The sequence below is a fragment of the Labrus bergylta genome, chromosome 17, assembly GCF_963930695.1.
Source record: "Labrus bergylta chromosome 17, fLabBer1.1, whole genome shotgun sequence".
Taxonomy (NCBI): domain Eukaryota; kingdom Metazoa; phylum Chordata; class Actinopteri; order Labriformes; family Labridae; genus Labrus; species Labrus bergylta.
The window spans coordinates 18,791,262-18,817,766 of record NC_089211.1 but is presented as its reverse complement, the minus strand read 5'-3'; the positions used below and the strand labels follow the sequence as shown (position 1 = coordinate 18,817,766).

The window sequence follows — 26,505 nt, the reverse complement described above, 5'->3', positions numbered from 1 at the left end:
ACTGACTGCAAGGGCGCCTTTTCCAAGTGAAGCTCGAATGGTTTGACTTCCTCCCGCTTGAGTTTTGAACCATGCTTTTCAAGCGAGGTCTACAAGACGGGACTGGAAGATGAACTGGAAACTAAATAAACCCCTAACAGGTGACCACTGCAAGGCAGGTCAGCGGTGTGGTGTTTTAAAGACTGGTGCAGGGTTTGAACTCTTCACATGTAGAGGGGACCAGAGCCTTTATCATATAGATACATCATAATAAATATCTTTGTATCGACTGTTATATTTGAAATTGCAGTCACTTTGTGTCTAATGTTGGAATTAAAAATAAAAACACGTTTCCCTGCAGATTGCTGTTCTGTGGTTAACCAGATTAATGCGTTAAACCCATTCAGCCCTTTCCATTTTTTTGAAAGATGAGATTCAAGTTTCCGACACTAGGGGCGCTGTGGGGGAAAATCCTGACGTTTCTTTCTTCAACTTTGACCTCAGAGTTGTGCACGCTGGAAATGGCAACTCGATGAAAAAACGTGGATAGTGAAAGACACAGAGTTTTATTTATTAAAATCACCGTTTGAGCTTTTCCACCTGGATTTAAAACCTGTACGCGGCTGAAAGGTAAAAACCTGCCTTTGTTATGTAATGTTAACTTGTTTACAAATTGTAAAAGGCTGATAGTGAAGGCTGGCTGTGCTTTCCAGCAAGTAGCTCTTACATGTTTCTGCGTATTGTGATTTGTTTTCTTGCATATCATTCATTAAGCTTTGAGGAATAGATGACTTTTCTGACATTTAATGTTACACTTTGAATCCATTCAGGTTTTAGATGGTGATAGATTAAAACAATAGTGTACTGTGTGTGGTTGGTGTTTGTTTATATGTCCTCTCCTCTGGTACAGATGGGGAAGGTCCCCAAGAAGAGGAGCCTTGCTGACAAGGTGCGCAAAACCAAAACCTCTGCTGAGATCAAAAACAACCCGTTTGAAGTGAAAATCAACAGGAAGAAGTTTGAGGTGCTGGGGAGAAAGTCGAAGCACGATGTGGGTTTACCTGGTGTGTCCCGATCCAAAGCGAATAATAAGGTAAGGGCAACAACAGCATCATGTTACAGCCCACCTGAAAAACTTTTCACCCAAGTCAGGTGAAATCTGCTGCATCCAAATCAAATGTCTATGACCACCTTTCATGTGTGTGTCAGCCTGAAATGCAAATTAAATGTCCCACATGTAACTGTTTAGATCACAGTTCATCAATTTTTAATTTATTTATTTTTATTTAACCAGGAAAAAGTCTCATTGAGATTAAAAATCTCTTTTTTACAAGAGCGTCCTGGCCAAGACAGGCAGCAGCACAGTTTACAGGGTTTCAGACATTAAAAAAAAAAAAACACTTAAATACAGGAATCACAAAAAGAAGCATTCATCAGAATCTGTCATAAGACGTCAGCAACAAAGCGATCAAAAATGAGTTAGTTAAAAACATCTACAGTCAGATGTTTCTGCCTCCAGATCATTAAAAGATAAGAAGACCTTTAAAAACATTCAAGGAAACCAGCTCCCGAAGATTTAAAGTATCTTGCAACAGATTCCAAGAAGAGGGAGAAGCATACTTGAACGCCCCTTTTTCCTAATTCGGTACGGGCTTTAGGGATGGTTAGAAGATAAAGATAAACTTTATTGATCCCCCGTGGGGGAAATTTGTGCATTACAGCAGCTCCAGAAAACAGGGGACGGGAATATAATTATAAAAAATAAAAATAGAAGTTAAAATCAAATCAAACATATTTACATTTGCTTCCACCCGTGGCCCCTTTCCGCATGCCGTTCCCCGCTCTCTCTCCCTGGTTTCCGACTCTATCCACTGTCCTCCCTCTGAATTAAAGGCACGAAAGGCCCAAAATAAATCTTTAAAAAAAAAATAATGGAAAATTACACAGTAACTACACAGGTAAGGGTTATTGTTATTAAAAACACACACACACACAGTGTGTAGCATGAGGTGGTGATGTTGTTAAACAGTCTGATTAAACAGTCTGACGGCAGATGGGATGAACGACCTGCTGTAGCGCTCTGTCTTGCAGGGTGGGTGTCTGAGAAGGTTTAAATCCTGCGAGCGAAGATGGTAACTTCCATTACTTTTTTGAAGTATGTAGGTAGGATGGAAGCAGACTGAGAATACCTTAAATAAAATATAAATAATATAAATGAAAATATGCCAGTGATTTAGTCGACTGTGTCAAGAGACACAAGAGCACGTTCAAACATATGAATATATAGATTTCAGTTGTATATCTTTTGCAGTTCATTGTATGACCTGCACCAGATTGCAGAAATGAAGTTTAGTAAATATTTTTAGATATTTTCTGCCTGTATCAGAAACCTATGTGTGTTCACACTGTGTACTTGTAAACATGTTTATATTCTGTACACAGGAGCAGTTATATCGATTAATCCTCCTAATGCCGTAGAATAAAGGTCAATAATGAGATTATTTTATCACACTTGATGCTTGTTCAATTTGAACATTTTAATTGTCTATCAAAATCGAGCCGGAGGAGCTCAGTTTTAGAGTGATGTCGATCAGAACGGCAAGTTCCAGATGCACAGAAAAAGCCAAACTTAACCGTCATCTCCTATGCTGATCGTTCGTTTGAATTTGTTGACGAGCTGAATTCTGCCCGTTCATTATTAGTGTTTAACAAAAAGCTTAAGCAGGTGAGACGGAGGCCCCTCAGCCTGTAGGGACTTTGTTTTGGGATTGGGAACCAGGGGGGGTGGCAAGTCCAAGTCCCAGTGCGGATAGAAGTCTGGAAATTGTTCTGGTTCACTTCCTCCTGAGTACTGCCAAGGTGCCATTGAGAAAAGGCACCCCGACTGCTCGGGACGCCCCATGTGTGCAACCTCCTCACTCAGACATGTCTTCATTGAAAAGCATAGGTCCTAATTGTGCATGTGTGTTTTTCAGGCTTGTGTGTGTGTGTGCGTGAGTAGCATGTCTCGCAATAGAACACAGAGGAAACCTGAATAAAGTACATAAAGCTCAATTAGCTGCAGCAGCGGACCCATTTCAGATCTTAATTCATTTAACTTTAAGCCAAAAAGGAAAAAGAGAGACACAGACCTTAAATTGATAAACTAAAGACGTTTTGTGAAAGTGGCTTCTTCATATTCGACGTGATCATTGAAGGGATTAAGATATCTGCAGCTTCAAACAGAAGCTTAAAGCCAGTGTGACTTTAACATAATATATGGTTGAATAATGGAAAGCGTAAAACAGAAGATTCTGCTGTCTGTCGAATTAGATAAACCAAATGAAACAAAAGAGAAACTCCTCTCCTGTAGCACTTTGCTGGGTCACAGCTCATCATCCATGTAACACTGTCTGTGCTGTGAAGCCTGGTGCCCACAGTATCACGCTGAGGGAGGGAGTTTCTGCGAGGAACGATAACTAACAAGTTCAACTGAGGACAAAAGTATAATCTGCACATCTTTCCTCTGACTGAGAGTTTAAGATTTAGTTTACATTTGTGTATAAACGCTTTTTTCCTACGACACCTCGAAGGGAACACAGGTGTCTAATCTATCATGATGGAGCTGTGTGTGTGTGTGTGTGTGTGTGTGTGTGTGTGTGTGTGTGTGTGTGTGTGTGTGTGTGTGTGTGTGTGTGTGTGTGTGTGTGTGTGTGTGTGTGTGTGTGTGTGTGTGTGTGTGTGTGTGTGTGTGTGTGTGTGTGTGTGTGTGTGTGTGTGTGTTTGATGGAATAAAAATGACATCGCTTTCCATTTTTGACCTGCAGAGAAAGGAAACCCTCCTGAAGGAATACAAACTGAAGAACAAGTCCAGCAAATTAATCGACAGACGCTTCGGAGAGTACGACACCAACATGGCACCGGAAGACAAAATCCTGAAGCGGTTTGCGATGGAGAGGCAGGTCAGTGATGAGATCTTTTATCTGACATTAAAGGTCTCCTGAGCGTAACGCAGGCCTCAATAAAATCAAGCCAGCACTCAGATAGAAGAGGGCAAATTAGAACAAAGCAAGAGCTCCAACAGCACTTTAGATGCAGTTTCCCTTTGTGCTACAAAACAAGAATATCTGGTCTCACAAGGTGTCCGAAACATTTGATTTTGTCTTCCAGCGTGCCCACGATAAGAAGGATGTGTACAACCTGAACGAGGAGGAGGAGCTGACTCACTACGGACAGTCACTGGCAGAAATGGAGAAGTTCAATGACATTGGGAACAGTGATGATGAATCAGAAGAGAAAGGGCTTTTGTCAGGTGACTAAAACACTGATATTTTTAATCCGTGAGGTTTTATGTATTCAGAAGTAGTAGGAGTAAATATTCAGTTTCAGACGTTCTCTGGTGTGGACTTCTTCAGTTAGGGTTAGCACCTTTTTTTTTTTTTAAATCATCTTTTTTTGACAGTATCTTGTGTGTGCGCTTCACAGAGCAAGGTCAAAAAGTGCTTTACAAAATGTACAATCATAAGAATTAATAGAATATAAAAAATAAAAAAAGAACACAAAAACCTTCAATTTTACAAAATGACACTGGATGAAATAAAATCCAGTTTGAACAGATGTGTCCTTTTTGAAAGCATCAGACGAAACTGCAGAAGGGTGATTGCTGCGGAAGTGTGTTTCAAAGTGTCAGGGCCACAAATTCAAAGACGTAATCACTTTTTTTGATTCCAGTCAGACAAAAGGGACAAAAGGTAGAGCGCAGTCAGAAGATCCGACGGTGATGGAGCGGGTCAGGGGTCTACCCCCCAAGGTGCCTGCAGGGCTTCATCCAAAGGACAAAAACTGAATTCTTAGTTTGATTGGAAGCCAGTGTGTGGGGGAAATAAAGTAGGTGAAGTGAGTTGCTGGACCTTGCAGATGCAGGTGTCGAGCCAGGAAGATAAAAAAAATAAGAATAAGCATCTAGCAGTAATGAATAATTTACAGAACAGCAGCGAAAATAAGAAAGAAATTAAGATGTTCTGATATCTAAAGTCAAAGCCCACGAGCCCTCGCCACAGCTCGATTTGATAGGTCATGATGTAGTTTTAAGAGCTGGTAGTAGAAAAATAGTGAGACTAATGTTGTTCCTCATGCAGCTGAGCTGACCGCCTCCCACTTCGGAGGAGGGGGGGGCCTCCTGAGGAAGAAATCTTCGGGGGATCAGCAGCAGGAGGAAGAAGGAAGCCACCGAGCCAAGTCCAGACAGGAGCTCATCGAGGAGCTCATCCAGAAATCCAAGCAGGAGAAGGTGAGCATGAAACACACAACCCTGTCAATACAGCCTCGTGATCACAACTACACTCTAAAGTGACATTCACTTAGCTTTTCAAACTGTATGTAGTCATTAAAGGATCAATCTAACGATAATTTTGTTGTTAAAGACAATAAGGAGCATTCCTTTAGCCCTGCGTGACACAATCCCTTATACCCCCCCCCCCCCCCCCGCTGTTTTAAATAATTATTTAATCTATTAATGTCTGTGTAGGTTCTCAGTCATAGCATCTTTTATCTGCAAGGCCGGAAGAAAAGACAACACACACTGTTTAAGACTGAGCTGTGACAGGAAAATGCAACTTTGTAATGTTCTGAAATGGAAACCGGTCAGCTGAATATCTGGTGTCTTTTAACCCCGTGAGGGTTGGACACTGTGTCAGTCAGTCAGTCCAAGTCATGGTAACTCAAAGCGTGCTCCAAAGTCTACTCATGCTGCACATTACAGAAGGGTTTACAAAGTGCTTTGACGTACAAGCACACATGAGGACAAAGTTCCCCATGATTCATCTTCCTCTTCCGTCTTATTCAGCGTGAAAGGCAGGTGCAGAAAGAGGAGAGCCAGGAGCTGACTGAGCAGCTGGACAAAGAGTGGAAGAGCATCCAGGCTCTGATGGTGAAAAAGACGCCCAAAAGTGAAAGTGCCGACCAACCAGAGGAGAAGCCAAAGGTAAGGGTGACAGAAATCTACGAGTGAATACAGAGCCTCCTCACAGAGCTGGACTCGCCTCTGTTGACCCTCTCTGTTTGTTTTGTGCGGTCCAGCCGGAGGAGTACGACAAGATGGTGAGAGAGCTCGTCTTCGAGATGAAGGCTCAGCCCTCGGAGAGGTTGAAAACACCCGAGGAGATCGCTCGGGAGGCGAGGGAGAAGCTGCAGAAGCTAGAGGTGTGGTAGTGAAGCGGACTGAACTTTTTTGAACATTTTTATCCCCGATGCTCAAACGCTTCTTGTCATTATTACTACCTGATGTCTTCTTAAAATCTAAACTTTCCTTTAGGCCGACCGTCTGAGGAGGATGATGGGAGAGGAAGCTGTGGACAGCACACAGAGTCAGACTCACATGTCTGCTGATGACCTCAATGATGGCTTCATCCTGGACAAGGAAGACCAGAAGACTCTGTCTTATCAGGTTAGAGAAGAGAAATGCTTTATTTCTGTTATAGTCTCACTTTTTGTTTTGTTTTTTTTCACAGGTCAAAACAGAACGTTTTTAATTTACATTTGTTTTGTGTTTCCAGGACGGAAAGTGGAACATTGGAGAGGAGTCAGAGGAAGAAAAGGAAGAAGAGGAGGGAGAAAGTGAGGAGGAGGAGGAGGAGGAATCAGGGGCTGAGGAGGAAGAAGGAGACGAAGAAGAAGAGGACGGGGAGGGCAGCAGTGAAGAAGAAGAGGATGAAGAGGATGGCCACTCGGACCTGGAATCTGAGCAAGAAAGTGAGGATGAGGAGCACAACAAGGAGGATGAAGTTATCAGTACCAAACCGAGTCTGAGCAAAGAGGAGCTAAAGGCCCAGCAGGAGGCGGCTAAAGCAGAGCTGCCCTACACGTTTGCAGGTAATTACACAGAAAGAAAACCAGCCGAATTTGTCTTCAAAAACTTCGACCCTAAATCTTTTTTGTTTTCTTAAACTGTGTGTTTCTTCATCTTGCAGTTCCAGAGGACTACGGCGACCTGCAAAATTTGCTCGACGGTCACACCCCTGACAATAAGCGCATCATTTTGGCCAGGACTCAGAAATGCAACCATCCCAGTCTGGCTGTAGGCAACAAGCTCAAACTGCAGGTACTAATATGAGAAAGGCGTTACATAAAATCTGCACTTGTTGTCTGTGCAGGAAACGACTGCTCCAACTTAAGATGTTGTCCTTTTTTTTTTTTTCTTCCTAGAAACTGTTTGGCTTTCTGTTGAAGTACTTTGGAGAAATGACCAACTTGAGTCCACCTGACCTCACCACCGTAGACAAGCTCATACCGTGAGTTACAAATGCTGCTTTTAACCTTGACACAAATGTTGAATGGGATTTTTTAAATGATGTGTTTTTATTGGTAACGGGATTGTGTACAAAGTAGAAGGAAACTGTTGCATTTCAGCCTCTCCACAGATGGAGGTCGGAGCTCTCAGAGAAGGACCTAAGCTGTCAAAATTAATTCAAAGGACTTCTTCACATAATCACTTATGGCAAATGTATTAAGGACTATTAAGGAGTTTTTGTTTTAATCTGCTGTCAGTGATTTGTGTGCTCCGGTACTCTCTACAACTCTCTACTTTCTTTGGATTCTGCCCCGTGTGAATGTTTTTTTTTGATGTTTTAAGACCATGTGATGTTAGCTTAAAGCTCGTTTGGTGGATTGTTGCCCTCCGGGTGGGGATTTAGTCTCTGCCTCAAGCGAAGGAGTTAAAGTATCTCGTGGTCTTGTTCAAGAGTGAGGGGTAAAATGGATCGCGAGAGAAACAAAAAATGATGCTTCTCCAGAAAACTGGACTGGTGATATTGAATAAATTCTAATTCTAACTGATTCTCCAGCTGTATGACTTGTTTCCCCAGCCTGCCCCCAACATGTGAATCAGTATATGACATGTGGGGAAGGATCATAGCTTAAAATGAACCTCTTAAATGAAGCATTTAGTCTTAAAGGGACTCTTATCATTTCTCCCTCTACAGAGAGCTGTACACTCTGTGTCAGATGTTTCCAGATGAAGCCTGTAAGTCCTTGCAGAATATCTTTGGAGACGCCGCTTGCTGCATTGAGAAGGTGCTTGACTGCACAGGGCAACCAGATTTGCCAAAGCTGGACATGGTATGTGTTATCCCCTGTGAATACAGACGTGATGAATGTTCAATATGCTGGATTCAGGTTTTCAGAGTTTCCCCTCCTATGCAATTTGTTTTTAACAATTCACAGTGTCTCTGTAGTCCTCATGTGTATGTATAAAACCCAACAACCTAAACCTGTAAGATAGGGCAACCTGTGTGTTGCCTGAGAGTGGAAACTCCTTCTTCTCTGTGTGACTGAGACAGTAACATTAAAATCAGTTCGTTTATTTACAACATAGAATGTTTGTTTATGTCTTTAAAGCTTGTTTACCTGAAGGTGACAGCCCTGCTGTTTCCCACCTCTGACTTCAGACACCCAGTAACCACTCCAGCGCTGCTCTACATCAGCCTGAATCTCACCAAGGTACACGCAGTCCTCAAGGAGTTGATCCTCTCTGTTGTCATGGATGTTTATGTTTTTTTTTTTTTTTTGAATTATTATTCAACCCTGCCTCTGTCAACGCCTCGGTCTGTTACTTCATCATCGTGACTTTTGATTGGACCTCTTTTAGACATTTTTGTTTGTTCGTGCATTTTTCTGCTGATAAGAAGAGGATTCTGAATTTACTCGTAAAAAAATGTTCACAACAGCAGCTGGATGGCATAATTGTTAACTACATTTATTTAGAAGTTTTTCTTTATCGATCATGCTTGGGGGAAATTCAATTTTTGCACTCTGTTATTGAGACTCATAAGCTGAAACACACTCGCATGCACAAACAGGAGCCCATGGACATGCACTGATGGAGAGATGTCAGAGTGAGGGGACATGAGCGGGTGGGAGGGGGGTGGGGGGGGGGGTCAGTGCGTTGATCGAGGGCACCTCTGCATTGCTTAGGAAGCGATCTGGCGCCTCTCCAGCTACCACGCCAATTTCCGGGATTTGAACCCCAAGTCCTTACAGACTGAGCTACTGCCGCCCCCTAACACACAAATAAAGGCCTATTGCTGTATCCATAGGGGAGCGAATCACAGCGTAACTCAAGATACGCTACGACATGTTATGTTACAGACACGCGATACGTAGCATATGCTAACGATACTGTCACAAAACTGAGATTCTCTGATCATTTATATGATGCAAGAAAACTATATAAAACGTTACATCACAACATCTGAATAACTGAAGGATATAAGATGGACCTAAAAAAGTAAAATGCAGGATTAATGTATCTATCCTCATCATGATAAATACTTTAACTTCTTTTCACCGCTCTGATATCTATCCCATCGTCGTCTTCTTCCTTAATCCAGCTGTCAATTTCTTCTTTGTCCAATTAACTTCCGTTCCCGTTACCCTCATTTGTGTCACATGCACCACCATGAGGAGTCACTGGCAGAGAAATCTCTTTAGAGGGCTGTTTTTTTTAATTTTTATTTAAATATCAATGTTCTGCACCAGGGATTTGATAATTGTTTGGCATGAGTCAGGATGCTGTATCGATATATTTTTGTTCCACCCTTAATTCAAGCTTGTTTGTTCTTCCCCATGATTTGTACGTCCCTAGGTTCCAGTGAGGTCATTACAGGATGTGACAAAGTGTTTGGTGCTGTGCTGTCTGGCCGTGGAGTACTTCTCTTTTTCAAAGCGCTTCATGCCAGAGCTCATCAACTTCCTGGTCGGGATGCTACAACTTGCTGTGCAGGACAAGACGTCTTTAGGTAGATGTGAACTCCCAGCATATTTGCGCAGCTCTTTGATGCGTGTCTTGATGACACCATTTCATGAAAGTGAAACGGAGACGACATTATCGTAAAACATTGTGTTGCAGGTTACACGATGGTGCCGCCCTTCAGGCCATCAGCGAAGTGCAGCGAGCTGCTGGTGCTGTCTGACTCCGGGTCAAGCAAGAGCTGGAGCAAGAAACGCCTTCAGCTGTCTGCTACGGAACGGCTGGAACTCAATACCGACCTTGACAGAGATCACCACAGGTAGGACGAGAGAGGAGAGAAACTGCTTTCATGTCTATGCAGAAGTGCAGAAGTTTTACAATCTGTTTTCTTTGGAGGGATAAGTTAAGGTAGTCTAATTCACATTCTTGCTGGGAGTTGGATGAAAAGATCTCTCAAGTCTGTCAATGAGAGGAAGTTAAACCGAGGAGATGTTTAGTTTAGTTAGCCCGACTAAAATCCACCGCTTCAAGAGTCTCCAGAAAATGCATTACTAGGTACTGGTGTTGATTTTACTGTGCGGGTGAAATAGTGTCCAGTTGTTTTAGGAAATACATTTGCATGTATCTTACAAATGAAAGTATCTTTCAGTGACACCCCCCCCCCCCCCTCCCTCTGTAAAAAAAGAATTACATCATCAGTGACAATGAGTTAGCTTTGTGGGCAAACAAGCAGCTGAAGCCAAAATTTGAATGACAGTCAATCTTTGGTCTTTTTTTATTGAATCTGTTAAAGAAAAAGAAAACTCTGCCTATAAAGTAAACAAACAAAGGCCTAGAACTGACACTCATTACCCTCAATGAAAACACAGCTTGCATATTCAGTCGTATAGTAGGTTGTTGTTACCTCCAAAAACGCAGCCTGCATTAGCGTACTTTTTAAAGTCATGAGGGCTGCTGGTGCTGAAGTAAAGACCACACTAACCTAGACCGAGACATTTAGGGAGCGAGTCAAGAACAAGACCGAGGCGGGGCGAGACAGAGACAAGATCATAAATATCAATGAAAAATCATCCATCTTGTGTGCAGCAAACCGGGAAGGTTGCGGCCGTAACCGGGGGAAACAATCAAACGACATATATATTGAAGTTGTTTTAGAACACATTGTCCTTCTAATCACAGTAATGGCGTGCAAAAAAGTAGCCTGTCAGTGTGGGTCTTGATTTGAAATCTCTTGAGGTCTCTCAAGTACTGCCACACTACTGCTAACCCACGCTGACTAACTTTAATGAAAGGATGGGTTCACATTTTCATCTTTAGATTAAAACAAACAAGATCCCCAGAGACGAGGCATTCGCAAACAACAGATCCCACAAAGCCTTAATTAGCCATTCAACATCGAGTCTATGAGAATACAGCACACGCACAGAAGAGAATACAAGCTGGGAGACAATAATAGGGGACAGTAGGATGACGGGGGGAGGGGTGGGGGGTGGGAGAGAAAGTGTGAGAAAATCTTTTGTCTTCACACTGCTGCTTCTCGTGTTCTGTGTGGACCAGAATGTGACCACGGAATATGAAAAGGCGTGACAGGAAGAGATGAAGGGAAACTCATGAATGACTGTTTCTAGCCGAGGGAAAACAAGGAAAGCTAAATGTGAAACAAAAGATCGTATCTCAGAGGGACCCCTCCTTGAAGCAGTCACTTTGTATAGAGACGTGGCACGTCGGCTGTACTGATACAGAATTAGTGCGTGATGAATGTCTACATTGATGTCCACCATGTTACTGTTATTAAAAAAAACCCTAATAAAAGCCAGCATAGCGTGTTTTACCTGTAAATGCTGTGTGGCTCCGAGCTGATGCATTCCACTCGTGTGGTTGTGATGAGTCGCAGCGTGGTTTCACACAGCAGCTGGTGTGTGGGCACGCAGCAAAGCTTGCAACCGGGCTTCAGCAGACCGTGATTTGTGGACAGTCTGTGAGAATATACATCTGAATTTGATCTAAAATGAATACTCATAACATGACATAAATCACATACAATGCTGTCATCATGGAGGGAAACTAGTAAACTAGATAAATCTGTTGATATAAAGTATTTTAATTCATCATGGATCAGGCTGAGGCTTGCTAAGACCCTAAATCCCCAATGTGGAAGTCATTTTGAAATGACCTAAGCCTTAACTCTCTGAATCAGTCCAGTTATCCCTGCTCCTCACAACTCAGCATCCAGTTTGACAAAAAGGAAATCTTAAAACTGTGGTGTTCATCCATGTTCATGTATCTCTGCACAGGTTGACGTGTCTGTCTGTGACCCTGGACCTGCTCAAGCGCTGCTGCCTGCTCTACAAAGACCTCTTGTCCTTCAATCACATCTTTCAGCCAGTCAGAACACTGCTTTCCAAACACCTTTCAGCACAAACATTACCAGAGCCCGTACAGGTCAGTACAGAAAGGTTCCTAGATGTGTCTCTTTGTCATGTGTCTTTATTGTACCACCAGCCTTTATTGTAATGTTTGTTGTTGTGTTTCAGGAGCTTCACAGGGAGATCTTAGAGCTCATCAGCGGTGCGCCTGTGACTCGCAGTCCGCTGGTTTTAGAGAAGAAGAAGCCCATTCCTCTGAAGCTGCTCACACCCAAGATTGTTGAAGTGTAGGTGGTGATCCAATCTATTCAGAAGTCATTTTTTTAATGACGTTGAAATTGGAAACTTGCTGCTTGTTTTGATGTATGGATGGACTGAATTGGTCCTGGTAAATGTTGGTGTTACAGCAGCACTTGTTTATTAAGTTTAATAAATAATACACAGAAAATAAACCCTGACACAAGAAGAAAGAAAGATATACATTCAGTAATAAATGAAAGCTTCAAATATAGAAAATCTAAAACCTATATAAAGCTAAAATATGTCTAAATTATAAACATACTTTACAGGGAGGTTGAGGAGTTAATGTGAAAATGTGTTTTTTTTTTAATCTAAATCGTCAGGTTGGATTATGGAAAGAAGCGTGGCAGCTCCAGGGAGGAGAGGGAGAAGGAGAAACTGAAGCACAAGTACAAGAAGGAGTTCAAGGGCGCTCTGAGGGAGATCAGGAAGGACTCGCGCTTCCTGGCCAGAGAGAAACTCAACGAGGTCATGAACAGGTGTGGATCTCAAACCCCGCCATGTTTCTGCGGAATGTGTTGGTTTGACAGGATACAGCCTCTAACTTTGTGCGTTTTGCGTTTCAGAGATGCAGAGAGGAAGAGGAAGGTGAAGGAACTCTTTGGCAGTTTGGCGACTCAGGAGGGAGAGTGGAAGGCCCTGAAGAGGAGGAAGAAGAAGTGAGAAACAGAACGTTAGTCTTCATCTCTTCTCAAATGGACCTCTCCCTCCTCCAGATGGATAACATCTACAAGGAGGGAAATACAGTGAAACAGAGAGCTACAGTTTTTTACTTTTACAGATTTAAAAAAGAAATCACAGCATGGATATATGAAACTGTCCTATCTCAACCACACTTTGATACTGTTTGAGGAGGTAGCTGTCAGGAATTTTGCACCAAGCAGCCAAATACTGTGATGTAGGCGTTTGGAGTGACGATAGGATGCTGTTGTTGAAAGTGTCAGTCAACACAGCAGAGAATATTTGGTTTGCTATCTCCATTTTACAACAGAATCCATCACTATAATGTGCTTTAAACCCAAAATAATAAAAAAAGCATGTTTCTTTTCTCCTATTTTCCATCAACCATACGTATGTTGTTTCTATTTAAGATCACTTAAAGTTCTAAGAGACTATCAGCGATGAGATGGATTATCTCTATTTTATTATTAATGCCTGAATCTGCTGCCGCGGAGTAGGTGTCAGGGTGAGTGACTTACTGCCGATTTCCACATAATCTGTGAGTGCCGCGGTTTGTCAGCAAAACCATGTCAACCCATGGTTTTGCTCTGATGGACAGCGCGTGTCCTGCCCCAGTGGAGGCACCGTTTCTGGAGCACGAGCACAGCCGTGAACATCTGTACACGTGCAAACAAAATGTTGCTTTGTCTTTCTGAGTTTGCCTTGATGTTCCTTTTGGTACCTATTTTGACTTTCTTGTTGATAAAGTGATGGAAAATACAATCCTGAGTCCGTATATTGTTTTATTTTGAAACGACCGGACGCTCTGTGCACGTCCTTGTCTGACTTCCGGTCCAGCTCAATTTGTTCTGTCTAGATTAACAGAAGAGCTCCGTCCAAAATAGACTCGCAGCGTATTTGAAACGGAGCAGGGCACAGTGGCTATGCTGGCGCGTGAGACGGGGTGCAGCGTTGAACTGCACGGTGCTGACAGGCAGCGACGCTTATGAAGTATGTGGACATTGGCAGTTAGTGCAGGATGCGGACGACGCAGTTTTTCTTTTTCTTTTTTTACATTCCCACTGCATAATTCTAATTTTTACTGTAGAAAGCAAGTTAATGTACTTGGTACTTTTTTGCCCACAGGGGGGCGCCAAAGTTGACACGAATCCAAGTAGCCTCACAGTAGCTTTAAGTAAGGTCTTGTCATTTTAACCATGTTTAAAATGCTACATAATCTCTCAGTCTAATCATATGATGAAGGGGAGTGTAGAGAAATGCAAACCTGTTGACTTGTGTTGAACAAATTAAAGAGTTTTTGAACACCCATTAACTTCGCTTAAATACACATTGAACACGTGTGACTTTCTGTTTAACGATGGGCGTCTTCAGATATAGTGTAGCCATTTTGTTATTGAGAATAAACTTGTAAATCCAACATGTGGCTGCATATCTTTCTTTTCACATATTTTGTTATCACTGTTTGTGTGAGTCTGGCAGCTTTAAGTTTGGTTGGTTGGATCTAACAGCTCTGTGAGCAGGGATAAGAAAACAGTGATCCAAAGATTCATTTGGCACTAAACCAGTCCCACTTTAGGCTTTAACATCTTGAGTGGTAAATATTTAAACACTTTTAATAGAATATTTGACTTCATGCGTTTGTCTTCTCTACATCAACTCAACAGTTTGAGTCTTAGCGATGGTTCCATTCCCCCTCCAGCTCTCATTTGGTTGCACAGCAGAAACTTAATCATTTTTGTTTTATAACTACTGAAGCCCTAAGCAGACATGCATCCATTCATTTTAATTACCTCAGTTTTCCAGCGGTAAATCATTTCCGGTTATCTCAAGATAATGAAAATAATCTGTCAAGAAAAAAAAAACAGCTTTTTTAATTTGGAAGGTAACAAGAAAAATAGGGTTTGATCTGAAGAAAGCAACTGATATTAACTCATTCTCACAGGAAAACAAGGGTTGGTAACTAAAGATAACAACAAACTACGACTAAACAAAATGCATGTAGGGGCGCTGGTAGCATAGTGGTTAGTGTGTGGGCCCTTTGTACGGTGGCTGTAATCCTTCAAACGGGCAGCCCGGTTTTGAATTTGATCTTTGGCTCATTTTTGTCATTCCCCACTCTCTCTCTCTTTCCCTGCGTTCTGACTAAAATAAAATGCATAGATACATGTCCACTTAGGGACTTCTGTATTCAACACCTCCACATTACAAACTATGAAATAAGCCAATATACTAAACTTTTAAAAAACAGCTGCAAACATGCAGTATGTGCACCATAACCAGAAATGGTCTCTCTAAAGTGATAAAGCTGTAGACAGATTTGCAGTGAACAAAATACCAGAGAACAGATGATCAGATGCTTGGCAGATAAAAATGGAAGCAGGTTCAGTAAAAAGCTGTCGCTGCGGTTGGTGGTCTTGATGTTAATGGAGCAGAACTGTCTGTCAGAGGAAAGATGTCGCAGGAGTTGTCTGCGAGGAGAGACCTTCGTAGGGTGCGTCTTTCTTTTCTCGACAATCTATAAAGTCTGTCTGCTGGATGAGTGGGTACAAGCACAAGGCCAACTCGCTTTATTGTTATATCACAAACTGGTTCAGTGTCTACAGCCAGGATTATTCCGGCCTGTTAACACAGTTTCCAAAAGGCATATGTTCCCCTAATGAAAGTGCAAAACATCTGCTCAGATTTCCATCAAACAAAACGATCGAATGATTCTTCTAATGTAAAATCATGTAATTAATATATATACTATATTATAATCTGATGAATCGTTTTAACATAACGGCACATTTCAATGAAAAATTTTAAAGCGTAATCCAGAATATTACAGTCATTCACTAATCTGCCCACTTCTTCTGTTGAACAGAAATAATGACTCATGAATTTCTTCTCAGTTGGTTCATCTTGGGGTTTTTTTTTCCAACCTTTGCCCCTCAAACTGCCTGAATAAAAATCCCTTATTATGAACATACGTGCTACCCGTACATTTCCAGCACTCCATGATCGTATTTAATACAAAAGAGAAATGAGTCTAAAACTCGAATGTGGGCTCTGTGATGTCATTGTCCCTTATTGTCCATCTCACTAAGTGTCTACATTTTAGAATATGGTTTATTTTCCTCTACAATGTGTCTGCAGAATTCATTTCCTGTATTTGCTCAAAGAAAACATCGACCAGGGTCACCGTATTAGATGGAATTACAGTCCAGTCATTTAGAATGGTAACAACAAGGGGTCTTAATGCCCAAATGTGAGGATGTGAGGGTCCATAAGAGTACATTGAGGTGTGTTTTGAGCTATTATGTGTTCTGTGTGCCCACCTGCTTGGTCTCACCATGAAGACTGTCCCCCAGCTGGCTCTGGGTGAGATTTGGGTGCATGTCTTTTTTTTTACATTTCTACTCTATACAGATAATAATTCCTGCCAGCTTGTTTTTTTTTCCATTCTCAGTCTGAACATCATACTAAAAAAGAATGAATCAGATAAAGCAAAAACACACTCTTTACATATTTTATTCAACACTAACACTCCAAATAAACACACCTCACAGCTGTAAACCCGTCTACTTTTACATGCTCTTGGTTTTTCCAAGTCCATTCAACATGATCTACATCTTTAATAGCACTGACAACCTAAAAAATACAACATGTATGCACAAAAAAAGTCCAGCACTTTAAAGCTCATCGCCAAAAAACAGTGACATTGTACGGACAAAAATAGAGAATATCATTATGCCTCCGTTTCAGACAGATCACTGTATTGAGTTCATTTATATAGAGACACTTAGGTGTTTTAAGTGGTAAAATGTAGTATAGTTCCATGTTTGAGTTATTGACATAGCCACATGTAGATTGTTGAACATAAAGACACACACACACTCACACTCACTCACACACAGTGACCAGGAGGCGTTCTCAGTGGAAGGGAAACACTGTAAAGGACAGCTGGTCACAGATGACACACCTGAGGTCTGCTTTAGGACTGATGTGTATAAGTCACACACACAGACACACGCACACAAAAATCATCTTTTATTTTTTTTATCTACAACATTTACACACACTGCTGTACATACATATGTGACATCACACACGCACACACAGACAGACGTTGGGTACAGACTCCAGGTAAGGACGAAAAACGAGGCACAACGGGACTTGGCAGAGCGACATGGAATGTTTCGGTTGTTGATCTGTTGATCTTTGATTGTGACGCTCTTGATCCGTTCAGTTATCAGAGTCCTCCTGAGACAGAAGAGGGACAAGAGGTGGGCTGTTAGTGTTCTGTCCTGTAGCTAAATGACCTTTAATGACACTACACCTCATAATAACATTACATAATGTTACTGTATAAACCACACTCGATCAAAGGTTTTTTTTTAAATTCCCCTTGCTTATGTCACCGACTCAAACTCAGTCTTCTTCCTTAGCATGATTTCCCTTGAGAATCAGATTTATTTATCAGTTTTAGAAGATCATTTTAAACCAATGTTTTCCTTCCAGTTACAGAGTGAGGGATTGATGTAGCCGGTATTGAGAACCCGTCCACAGTGTGTGATTTAAAACAATATATCTATGTTATTAATGTTTAACATTTCTATATTACCAACCCTTTATATATTTAATATGTGCTAGCACTGTTGTATGGCCTGGCTTACACTGGAGAAATCCTGAAAAAGAAACAGAGCACCTTTAACAAGCTAGGCTAACGTTAGCATCTGCTCGGCTCATGAAGCCCTGTGGTTGTGTTTAACACGTTACCACCGTATTTGGTGTTTTCAATTATCTTAACTTTAAATTGTAAAAAAAAAAAGATTCAGCCATTAAATGTTAAAAGAGAAAACTTTAATTGCTAACATTTTGCTAGCTTTGGCTAACCTTACAATCTTTGATAGCACAGTTTTTTGTTTTCTGTCCCGTGATGATTTAACCAAAACAAGTTAGGCTTTGCTGTCGTAAATATTACGACAAAATATGTAATTTCTATGTAGGCTTGTGTATTGAAAAAATAAATTAACAACTTGATTTTTTGCTGTATTGCTGTATTGACTGGTGTCACTCGGGCATGCTGCTTTCCATTATCTGAGGCTTTTTTTTGAGATTGGTATCAGTATTGGAACAACTCTCCCAAATTTAAAATAATGGACAAACATTTTCAAGATAAATGTTTATATGCCTTCCTGGCTGTTTTACTGTTATATTTCAGTAGATTCATATTATTTGTTTAGGCTGATTAGAGAAAAAAAAGGGCTCCCTTGTAAATCCACTTACACTCTTGGCGTTTTCCAATTCACCTTAACAAGTTAAATACTTGTCCTTTAAAAAGTCCATAAGCTGCTTCCAAGCATCAACATCAAATATTTTATACAGTAGTGATGAAACATTTTACACTCAGTGAGCTTTTAAATGTAATGCTTTTCAATAAATTGCATTTCTGTATTACACTTTCAATCCTCTTTTTTTTCTCAAACTTTGACCGTAGGATTTATGTCGACCGGTTTCTCACCTCTGTGATATCAGCAGGATCATTGTCAACTGGTGACTCTGCCAGGGTCTGCACTGCCGAGGGATCCTCACCCTGGGAAAAAACAAAACTAAAGTCAATTTCCATTTAAGCATGCATTTGAAAACGATAAAGGAGAGAAAAGTAATCCAGAAAATTAAACATTTTAATGTGTTAAGTCTGTGCACAGATAGTGGCACTTAAAAGAATAATGAAAACATAAAATAACATGGACTAGCAGCTTCTCTAATCTGCATTTGTGCAAATATTGAGCCTGTTAATTCTTAATTCTTCCCAACTGAGTAGTTCAGACGGTACTCCTCATTTGAACATGTTTGATAAACAAACTGAATCCCAGTTCAACTAATGCTTCATTTATGTAATGTTCTCCGAGCTAAAGCCTATTTACAAAATTAGATTCAGGGAGTGTTTTGGCGCTTACAGATTGCCGGTTGAAGGCGGGATACTTATGTCCTTGTGAAGCTTTGTGTGCACTGTGCAACGCACAAAGGCAGAATGGTGGTTACGCCCCGATCCACCACTGGGGGTAGTAACAGAGAGAGAATACGGGGGAAGACGGAGGCAATGAGTAACGTTTGGGACGACGAGGAACAGCGGTGTGTGTGTGTCAAAACTGTATGTGTGAAGCTCCTGTTGTATGTTCACACGCCGTGCCTCTTGTGCTTCTGCCATGCGGTAACACAATGTGAATTCACAGACCGGGACAACAATATTTCACCATAACAGATTCAATGTGTAGCTAAAAGTAGCTAAAGGCACAATGATGGCCGAACATCGTACAGAACCTCAATCTGTAAAAGCATTTCTAGAGCCCATTTTAAAATAAGAGCCTTTTCCATCTATTTTAACAGTATGACCTTTTGTAAAAAGATGATTTGGATTGAGTATGAAACGTTTGGTCTCTGTTTTTAACTACTGGTATAAAAAAACAACTCTGATTTGGCATAAAAAAGAAAAGAGCTACAATAAAAGGGACAACTTTCAACTGTTAACACAGCAAAGTATATAACATGTTTTTCATTTTGATTTTACAGCGACCATCATGGGCCTAATTTGTATCCCTTATCACCCTTCTTAGTGGTCTACAAATGCTTGATTGCGTAATGTTTGCATTATTTGCCTTAGGAAGGTCTAGACTGAAGCTTGTGTATGCAGATGGACTCTGGAGCAAAGAAGTTCCACTTGTATTTGCCTTTTCCAGAACCTAGTGGTTATAGAGCTAAAGAGACCACAGAAGGAGAAGGTTAGGGTAGTTGGACAAGCCTAACTTTATCATATTTATCAAGTGTTTCCTGCCCCCCCCCTCCCCCCCGCCCCCCCAAGACAGGCGACATAGATCCGAACACTGACTTGTCTTTTAAACAAGGCATGAAGCATTAATGAAGAAGGTGGGGGCGGTGACGCGTCTCCTGTCCAGCTAAGAGACGGGGGCTTGATTACAGCCTTTGTTCTTAATGAGGAGCGGTCACAGTGTGCTGACGTGCACTCACACACAAACACACACACACACACACACTTCTGTGATGTGTAGATGTGACGTAGTCCCCGTGGCTGACATAACCTCAAACCAGTTATTGCTCCTTTTCCTCCTGCTGCTGCATTTAACACCACCCATCAAGCCCCCATCTGTTGACCCCGCTGAGTCAGAGAGATGTGTGCTTACTCTAACACACACACACACACACACACACACACACACACACACACACACACACACACACACACACAAAAGCTCCATGGTGCCAATAAGACACTGCCTCAGATTTACTTTTGACAAGAAGTTTAAGGTTTTAATACCTCACCTACAATCTTTGTTGTTTTTTAAAGCAGGTTGTAGACAATAGTTGCTTCCCAGGGACTTAAATACAGCAGCTTCTCCTATTTGATTGGAGAAATGTGATATATTTGTTGAGACCTGTCATCCCCCCACACACACGCACACATTCAACTCTTTCCACCACTCATCCTCTTCCTCATTGTCAATGTTTTTCTTCTTCTACCTATCTGGCTTTTGTGTCATGATATGACTCACCACTAGCTGATGAAACGGTAAAACAAGTAGATGAGGAGATTAATCAGACTCCCACCTTGTGTTCGTGTGTTTGTGTGTGTGTGTGTGTGTGTGTGTGTGTGTGTGTGAGTGAGAAACGCAGGAGACCTTCTTTGATGGGGCTCTCCAAACCTGGCATTAATTTTTCAAAATCAAATCAATATTAATGACGTTTAATGGCTGTGCCACCTGGGAACGAGGGATAAAGGAGGACGATCTGCTGCTGTCTGCATGTCAATCTCACGATCAGAACACCAGGTTTTTTTATTTTTTATTTTCTTGATCATGTCTGTCCCTGTCACTCCGTCCACCCCGTGTCTGTTTGTCCATCTGTGCGGCCGTCTGCCAGTTTGGCTTGTCAGGGTTCCTCATAATGAGGCTGATCACATTCCAGGTGGAGCTCCATCAGTGTTTTTATCCCTCAGGATGAAAAATCACGATTAGCTGTCCAGCTGCCTTAATAACACAACTGCTAAGGAGGATGCACAGATTCAATTGGATGTTTGTGAGAAATACCACCAGTGATGTTTGATAGATTGTACAGGAGCTTTTTCCAGCAATGTTAAGATCAAAGCAGAAAATCACCTCAATAAAGAACTGCAGAAAAAAAACAACATTTGTGCAGGTGTCAGTTGAGATAATAACTTGGTAATTTCCTTGGTATTTGTTCCTTTTACCGCCTAATTGTATCTATTTAGCGCCGATACAAGCAGGAAGCACGCTGAGGAGATCTTTGTGTCTTAATTAATGTTATGGATTCCCCTGTGTTTCAGCCCTAATTAACGGAAGGCAGATCACACATCACAACAAACATTCAACATGCCAGGCAGGGAAATATTTCAACGGCTTATCATTTCCTGGTACTAACAGCAATGTTATGCAAGAGAAGGGTTATACGAGGTAAACTTAGACTCCTATTTGATTTTTAACACATAGCATTCCAATTATAAACCAGAGTATCTGCTTTGGTTTGACAATAAAAGAAGAACAGTGGTGACAGTTTTTTTTTTTTTTTTTTTTCAGTGTAAAAACCAAGAGGACCATCTGCTCTTCTCGTTCAGTTTGTCCTGCAGAAACAGTTTCTGCCTTCATGAGAGTTGTCATAAATAAAAGTGAGAATGTAGTTTGGGATCTTGCATGCTGCAGCCTAATGATGATACCCTGTGGAGTATTCAAGATACATAACTTTGTTGCATTTTGTAACAAACACATAGATGTCTCATTTAATTCTCAATCTGCATTCATATTGGTATGCAGCAAAACAAAAAATCTGAGTCATGCACAGCCTGAAGCGTTCTCATGAGATGTAAACACATTAGGGACCTAATAGTGAAAATATTGCTCTATGGCACTACTAGTGGTCAAACACTCTACAAGTGTCCTTTAAAAGTGCATTGTAGTTGTTTCAAATACTGCTAAAATTACTGTGTGCAGTCAAAAGAAAAAAAGGCTGGAAGGCTGTTACTCTTCTATATTTCAGATAATTCATGAAAAAGTCCTGATTGGGAAGAGAAGGTTAAATAAATAGAATAAATGCAGTTAATCTATGAAAAAGAGAGACACTAAACACACAGCTCATATTGAACATGTGTTGCATCAATATTACAGTAAACTACCTCGTCCTTTTGACAAACCATGGCCAGACTGACTGATGAACACCACAGAAGAGCTAACAATGTGTAACGTCTTTCATTTCAGAAAAAGAACGACGCAGCAGACATGAGAAGTGAAGATGGATGACTCAAGGTCAGAAGACCATTTTGACACAGAAGAGTTCTAGCTGGAAGCCGCTGACATAAAATGGAGGTTTGTGCTGAGCTGCAACCTATCATCGCTACAGGTGTTCAACAGTATCATGTGTGAAAGGTATGGACTTAACTCTTCTCGTTTTATGTAGAAGGAAATCTATATCTATTTCTTACAATGATAATAGCTGGATCTGTTTGTGTTGAAGGCAAATGACCACAACATATAAAGTCACATCTTGACAATGCTTCTCTTTCTCTTTATTCACCCCATAATTTGAATCACAAGAAAGAGAAATGTGAGTAGTCAATTAATAACTGCTCACAGCACACAAGCGACGGCGAACAACTTCAGACGGAAAGCTTAAATATGTTGACTTTGGAGTCATTGAAATTGAACTGAAGGAACTTCTGCGGCGCCTGCCCACAAAGATTTAGTCAAATAACCAACAATAAATACATTTTCACTGAAGGCAGCTACAATTGAAGATAGATGGACATTATTTGCAGGTGGTAGCCAGCTAATGTTGGCATATTAATCATCTTTCATTTAAACCCATTACTGCGTATAAAGTGGTTGTGGAACTAGTTTATCTGTTGGAGCCATTATTATTTTGTTTGTTGGGTTGACCACTGGGTGGCACTGTGAGCCCAGCGATCTAAACTGGAGTTGAAGGACGTTGATTAGCATTTTGTGCACACTTGTAGTTTATTTGGGCAAATTTGTAGTTTATTTAATGTTCTTGATAAATGTTTATTTTTAAACTTATTAAATGGATGGCATATTCGACATGAACATTTTGTGTTTGAGTGTTGAGGATTTTTGGACCAACTCTAGCTACAAGTGAAAAACCCAACCAAATGTAGAAATGTACGTCATCAATTTAAAATGTATAAAACTGTGGCTCTGCCATTACTCTCCTGCAGGAGGCGCTAGAATACTTTTGTCTGGAAGATAAAGTTCCTCAGTTTGCTAAATACAATTTTTCCAATAATATAAATGTCAAAACACATCTGAATTACTGGAAAAAACAACAACAACAACAACAACAACAACAACAAAAAACAAATAGATGAACTGTAAATGAACAGAATCATTCCTACTTTTTTGGCCGGATCCTTCTTGACCAATCCAGTTGCAGCAGCAATGCTGCCAGCACTCTCCACAGTTTTATGGGCCACAGCAGTTACCCCGGTAACCATAGCTCCTCCCACAGAAGCAGTTTTACCGGCAACTTTATGGACAAAAGATGAAGAACAGAGGAGGGCATTTAAGGAGGTTGTGTGACTCTATGTAGCCTCTATTCCTGTGGGATGGGGGGGTAAGGGATGTACATAAATATGATACACACGTCACAATACTGGACTTTAGAGCATAATTGTGAATTAATTGATAAATTGGTGTGAAAGATCATCATTCTTCAAGCTATACGTTTTCACCTAAATAAGCAATGGGTTTACTGTATCTGAATTTTAGTCTGGGTAAACATAGCTGTTTAAAAATCCTATAATCTTAATAATCCTATTAGGAAATGCCCTGCAGATCTTTTTATAACTAGATTATTACCTGTACATTCATTTTGATAAATATGAACTTCAGGAACAACATGGAGGCACATTGCTTTCGAAACTCTTCTTCAGCTTTAACCCAGTTTTCAACACACCTTATAATGACTTGTAGTGTATTTAGCTATAAGTAGCACGTTATCTGGTTTGTTTTAAAATGTGTTTCATATGACTTTGTATGAAGGGAAACTAGACTAAATCCAGGCAGGCTTTCTTTATAGGTTGAGGATGAAAATAATGTATTACCCTTCTTGTCTAAAATAAGGGATATCAGATAACTCATGCTAAACTCTGTATTTGATGTTTCCATTTGGTGCTTTTTAAACATCCACATCTTGAGGTTATGGCCCTATCAATGGTTCACAGTTCTAATCTACACACGCTATATACAGTAGCAGGAAAAGAGAGCAACCACAAATCACACAAAACAATGTCAACTTCATCTTTTCTGTTGATGAAGTGATCACAAGCATATCAAACCCATGATATAAGGTCATAAGTACACCACAGCTATGTTTTTAATGGGAGAAAACAAGCTACACTGGTAGTTAACTATTTTTTGGCAATCATAATTAATCACAGCTAAGCTGCAATAAGGTGTAGGCTATCTACCCCTGCATGTTTGGACCTCATGAAAACACACTACAATTTCAGATGTTGGTCACTTTGTCCCTCTGAGAACAATACATCTTCTCTCAGACTTTAATAAAACACCATTACATCATATATTTCTTTTATAATCCCAGCCTCCAAAACACTAACTGTACTTGGAGGCGAATATACAACAATACAGACGTTTCCCTGGATCCCTATAACAGGAAGTCTCCCTTGGCTTCTCTGCTTGTTATGCATGAGAAATGGCAGGACCCAGTGGTCTGTGGGGACTTATATGGGGCAGGTTGTGTTGAGCAAGGTGGTGAAATGTGACACTCGCTCACCTAGGGGGAAAATATATTACTCTCTCTATTACCGACCACATGAGGACGCAGTGATATTCCCCCTTTTTATGTCTTTTTTTTTTTTTTTTTAATGTCATAACCTTTGTCTTGTTGTGTGAAATATGATATTAAGAAGCATTTAAGGCTGAATTAACTTATATTACCTGTTGTGACTCCATCCACTGTTTTGTTGCCTGTAAGGTAAGGCAGGTGAAGCTCAATTAGTCAGAAAATATTAAAAAAAAAAAAATGTACAGTGCATAAACATGCTGATTAAACTCAGGCCTATAGGTGAGTGTAAAACAAAACGCCAACTTGTCGTCACTGTAGACGTGGAAAAAAAAAAGGCTTTTGTTTCCATTTTATTTTAACAACAATAGTCTTAATTAAACTAATTGAATTCAGAACCCACCGACAAACTTAACCCCATCTCTCGTCATCTCGGCCGCTCCAGTCATTCCCTGCTTGGTTTTCTCAGCCGCCGCCGCGACCCCATCCTTGGCTCGATAGAGACCCTTCATTAACGAGTCCATGGCTGCTTGATTGGCTCCCGGATGACACGCGCTCACAGCTGTGGGGGATGTCAAGATAACAGCCATGAGAGGCGCTCGGTATTTAAACGTGACATTACACACAACACAACAACAAAAAAAAAAAAAACCACGACGCCACCGCCCTACTTTCCTCTTTGCCAGGTTTTGTCAAGCGAATCTCGGTGTCTGAAATAGCAATGTGTGTGCTGTTTCATACATCAAACCTGCTCTGAAGCGTGCTGAAAAATCCCACCTGTAGGATTTTTGGGTTCAGCCCCACTGAAAAATCATGAATGGATTTACTATCATTTGAAGAAAAAAAAAACGTCAAGAGGTCTAACACATTGTAACGCCATAGGAGGGGGGAGGAATTAAAAGTCAACCAACATTAATTAGAAAAAAATACAGCCTAGCCTATATTTTAAAAGGAAGAATAGAAGAAGAAAAAAGAAAAATAGGTGTCCCTACCTGTTCGCTTCAACTGTAGGTTACTCAAGGCGACAATAGGATGAGTCTTCCGGAATGACAGCTGAGATTTCCTTGTATGAAGAGCCAGAAAATCCTGTTTTATTGTTTCTAAACTACAACTAATCCACAGGCGAGGTGTGTGTAGTGATCCTCAAGACCAGACAGACAGGAAAGAGAGAGAGAGGGAGAGAGAGAGAGAGAGAGAGAGAGAGAGCGAGAGACTCACTCCACAGGTTTGATCAGCGCCTCCTACGTTTCGGTGATGGAGAGAGAGAGAGCGATTAAAACCCCCGTGATGCTGATGCGTGAAGAGATGCTCTGCTGTCTGTCTGTCTGTGACACACATAGTCAGTCAGTCCCCCCCCCCAAAAAAACACACACACACACACTCACTCACACACACACTCACTCACTCACTCACACGGAGATTACGTAGCTCTTTCTGTGTACGTGGTTAGACAACAGCGTGTAGGTGCAGCAGGCTTTTAATGATCATCAGTCAGTGAATGCATCTTCTGCCAAACGGCCAATTAGTGGCTATATAATTATGCAAAATAACACTGCTGGTCTTTTGCATGCAGTGTCCACACATGGGAGTAAGATGTTAACCACAGCTTTGTGTGAACTACGTAAT

At 41.0% G+C, this 26,505-nt stretch overlaps 2 protein-coding genes across 2 annotated transcripts; one reads left to right on the top strand and one right to left on the bottom strand.

Moving 5' to 3' along the window:
• Positions 1-450: 450 nt before the first annotated feature.
• Positions 451-14,467, top strand: nop14 (NOP14 nucleolar protein homolog (yeast)). The gene is made up of 19 exons (XM_020643035.3): positions 451-609; positions 890-1,072; positions 3,786-3,920; positions 4,129-4,270; positions 5,097-5,248; positions 5,804-5,941; positions 6,037-6,159; positions 6,272-6,403; positions 6,513-6,828; positions 6,927-7,057; positions 7,162-7,247; positions 7,938-8,073; positions 8,353-8,454; positions 9,599-9,752; positions 9,863-10,022; positions 11,998-12,145; positions 12,238-12,356; positions 12,693-12,848; positions 12,936-14,467. The coding sequence occupies exons 2-19, from the start codon at positions 890-892 to the stop codon at positions 13,030-13,032; spliced, it is 2,610 nt and encodes an 869-aa protein (XP_020498691.2). The 5' UTR covers positions 451-609; the 3' UTR covers positions 13,033-14,467.
• Positions 14,468-16,544: 2,077 nt separating this feature from the next.
• LOC109990773 (alpha-synuclein) lies at positions 16,545-26,171 on the bottom strand. The gene is made up of 6 exons (XM_020642979.3): positions 25,872-26,171; positions 25,283-25,441; positions 25,035-25,064; positions 23,471-23,601; positions 18,554-18,625; positions 16,545-17,292 (listed from the first exon to the last, which is right to left on the bottom strand). The coding sequence occupies exons 2-6, from the start codon at positions 25,401-25,403 to the stop codon at positions 17,275-17,277; spliced, it is 372 nt and encodes a 123-aa protein (XP_020498635.1). The 5' UTR covers positions 25,404-25,441; positions 25,872-26,171; the 3' UTR covers positions 16,545-17,274.
• Between the last annotated feature and the right edge of the window lie 334 nt (positions 26,172-26,505).

What these genes read in the sequence shown, in the direction of transcription:
- nop14 (XM_020643035.3), top strand. Translation starts at nt 890, where the DNA reads ATGGGGAAGGTCCCCAAGAAGAGGAGCCTTGCTGACAAGGTGCGCAAA. An exon ending in GATCCAAAGCGAATAATAAG is followed by an intron (nt 1,073 to 3,785) that starts GTAAGGGCAACA and finishes TTTGACCTGCAG; the next exon opens with AGAAAGGAAACCCTCCTGAA. An exon ending in TCAGCCTGAATCTCACCAAG is followed by an intron (nt 8,455 to 9,598) that starts GTACACGCAGTC and finishes GTACGTCCCTAG; the next exon opens with GTTCCAGTGAGGTCATTACA.
- LOC109990773 (XM_020642979.3), bottom strand. Translation starts at nt 25,403, where the DNA reads ATGGACTCGTTAATGAAGGGTCTCTATCGAGCCAAGGATGGGGTCGCG. An exon ending in AGTGGATGGAGTCACAACAG is followed by an intron (nt 23,602 to 25,034) that starts GTAATATAAGTT and finishes TTGTCCATAAAG; the next exon opens with TTGCCGGTAAAACTGCTTCT. An exon ending in AGAAGGATCCGGCCAAAAAA is followed by an intron (nt 18,626 to 23,470) that starts GTAGGAATGATT and finishes GTTTTTTCCCAG; the next exon opens with GGTGAGGATCCCTCGGCAGT.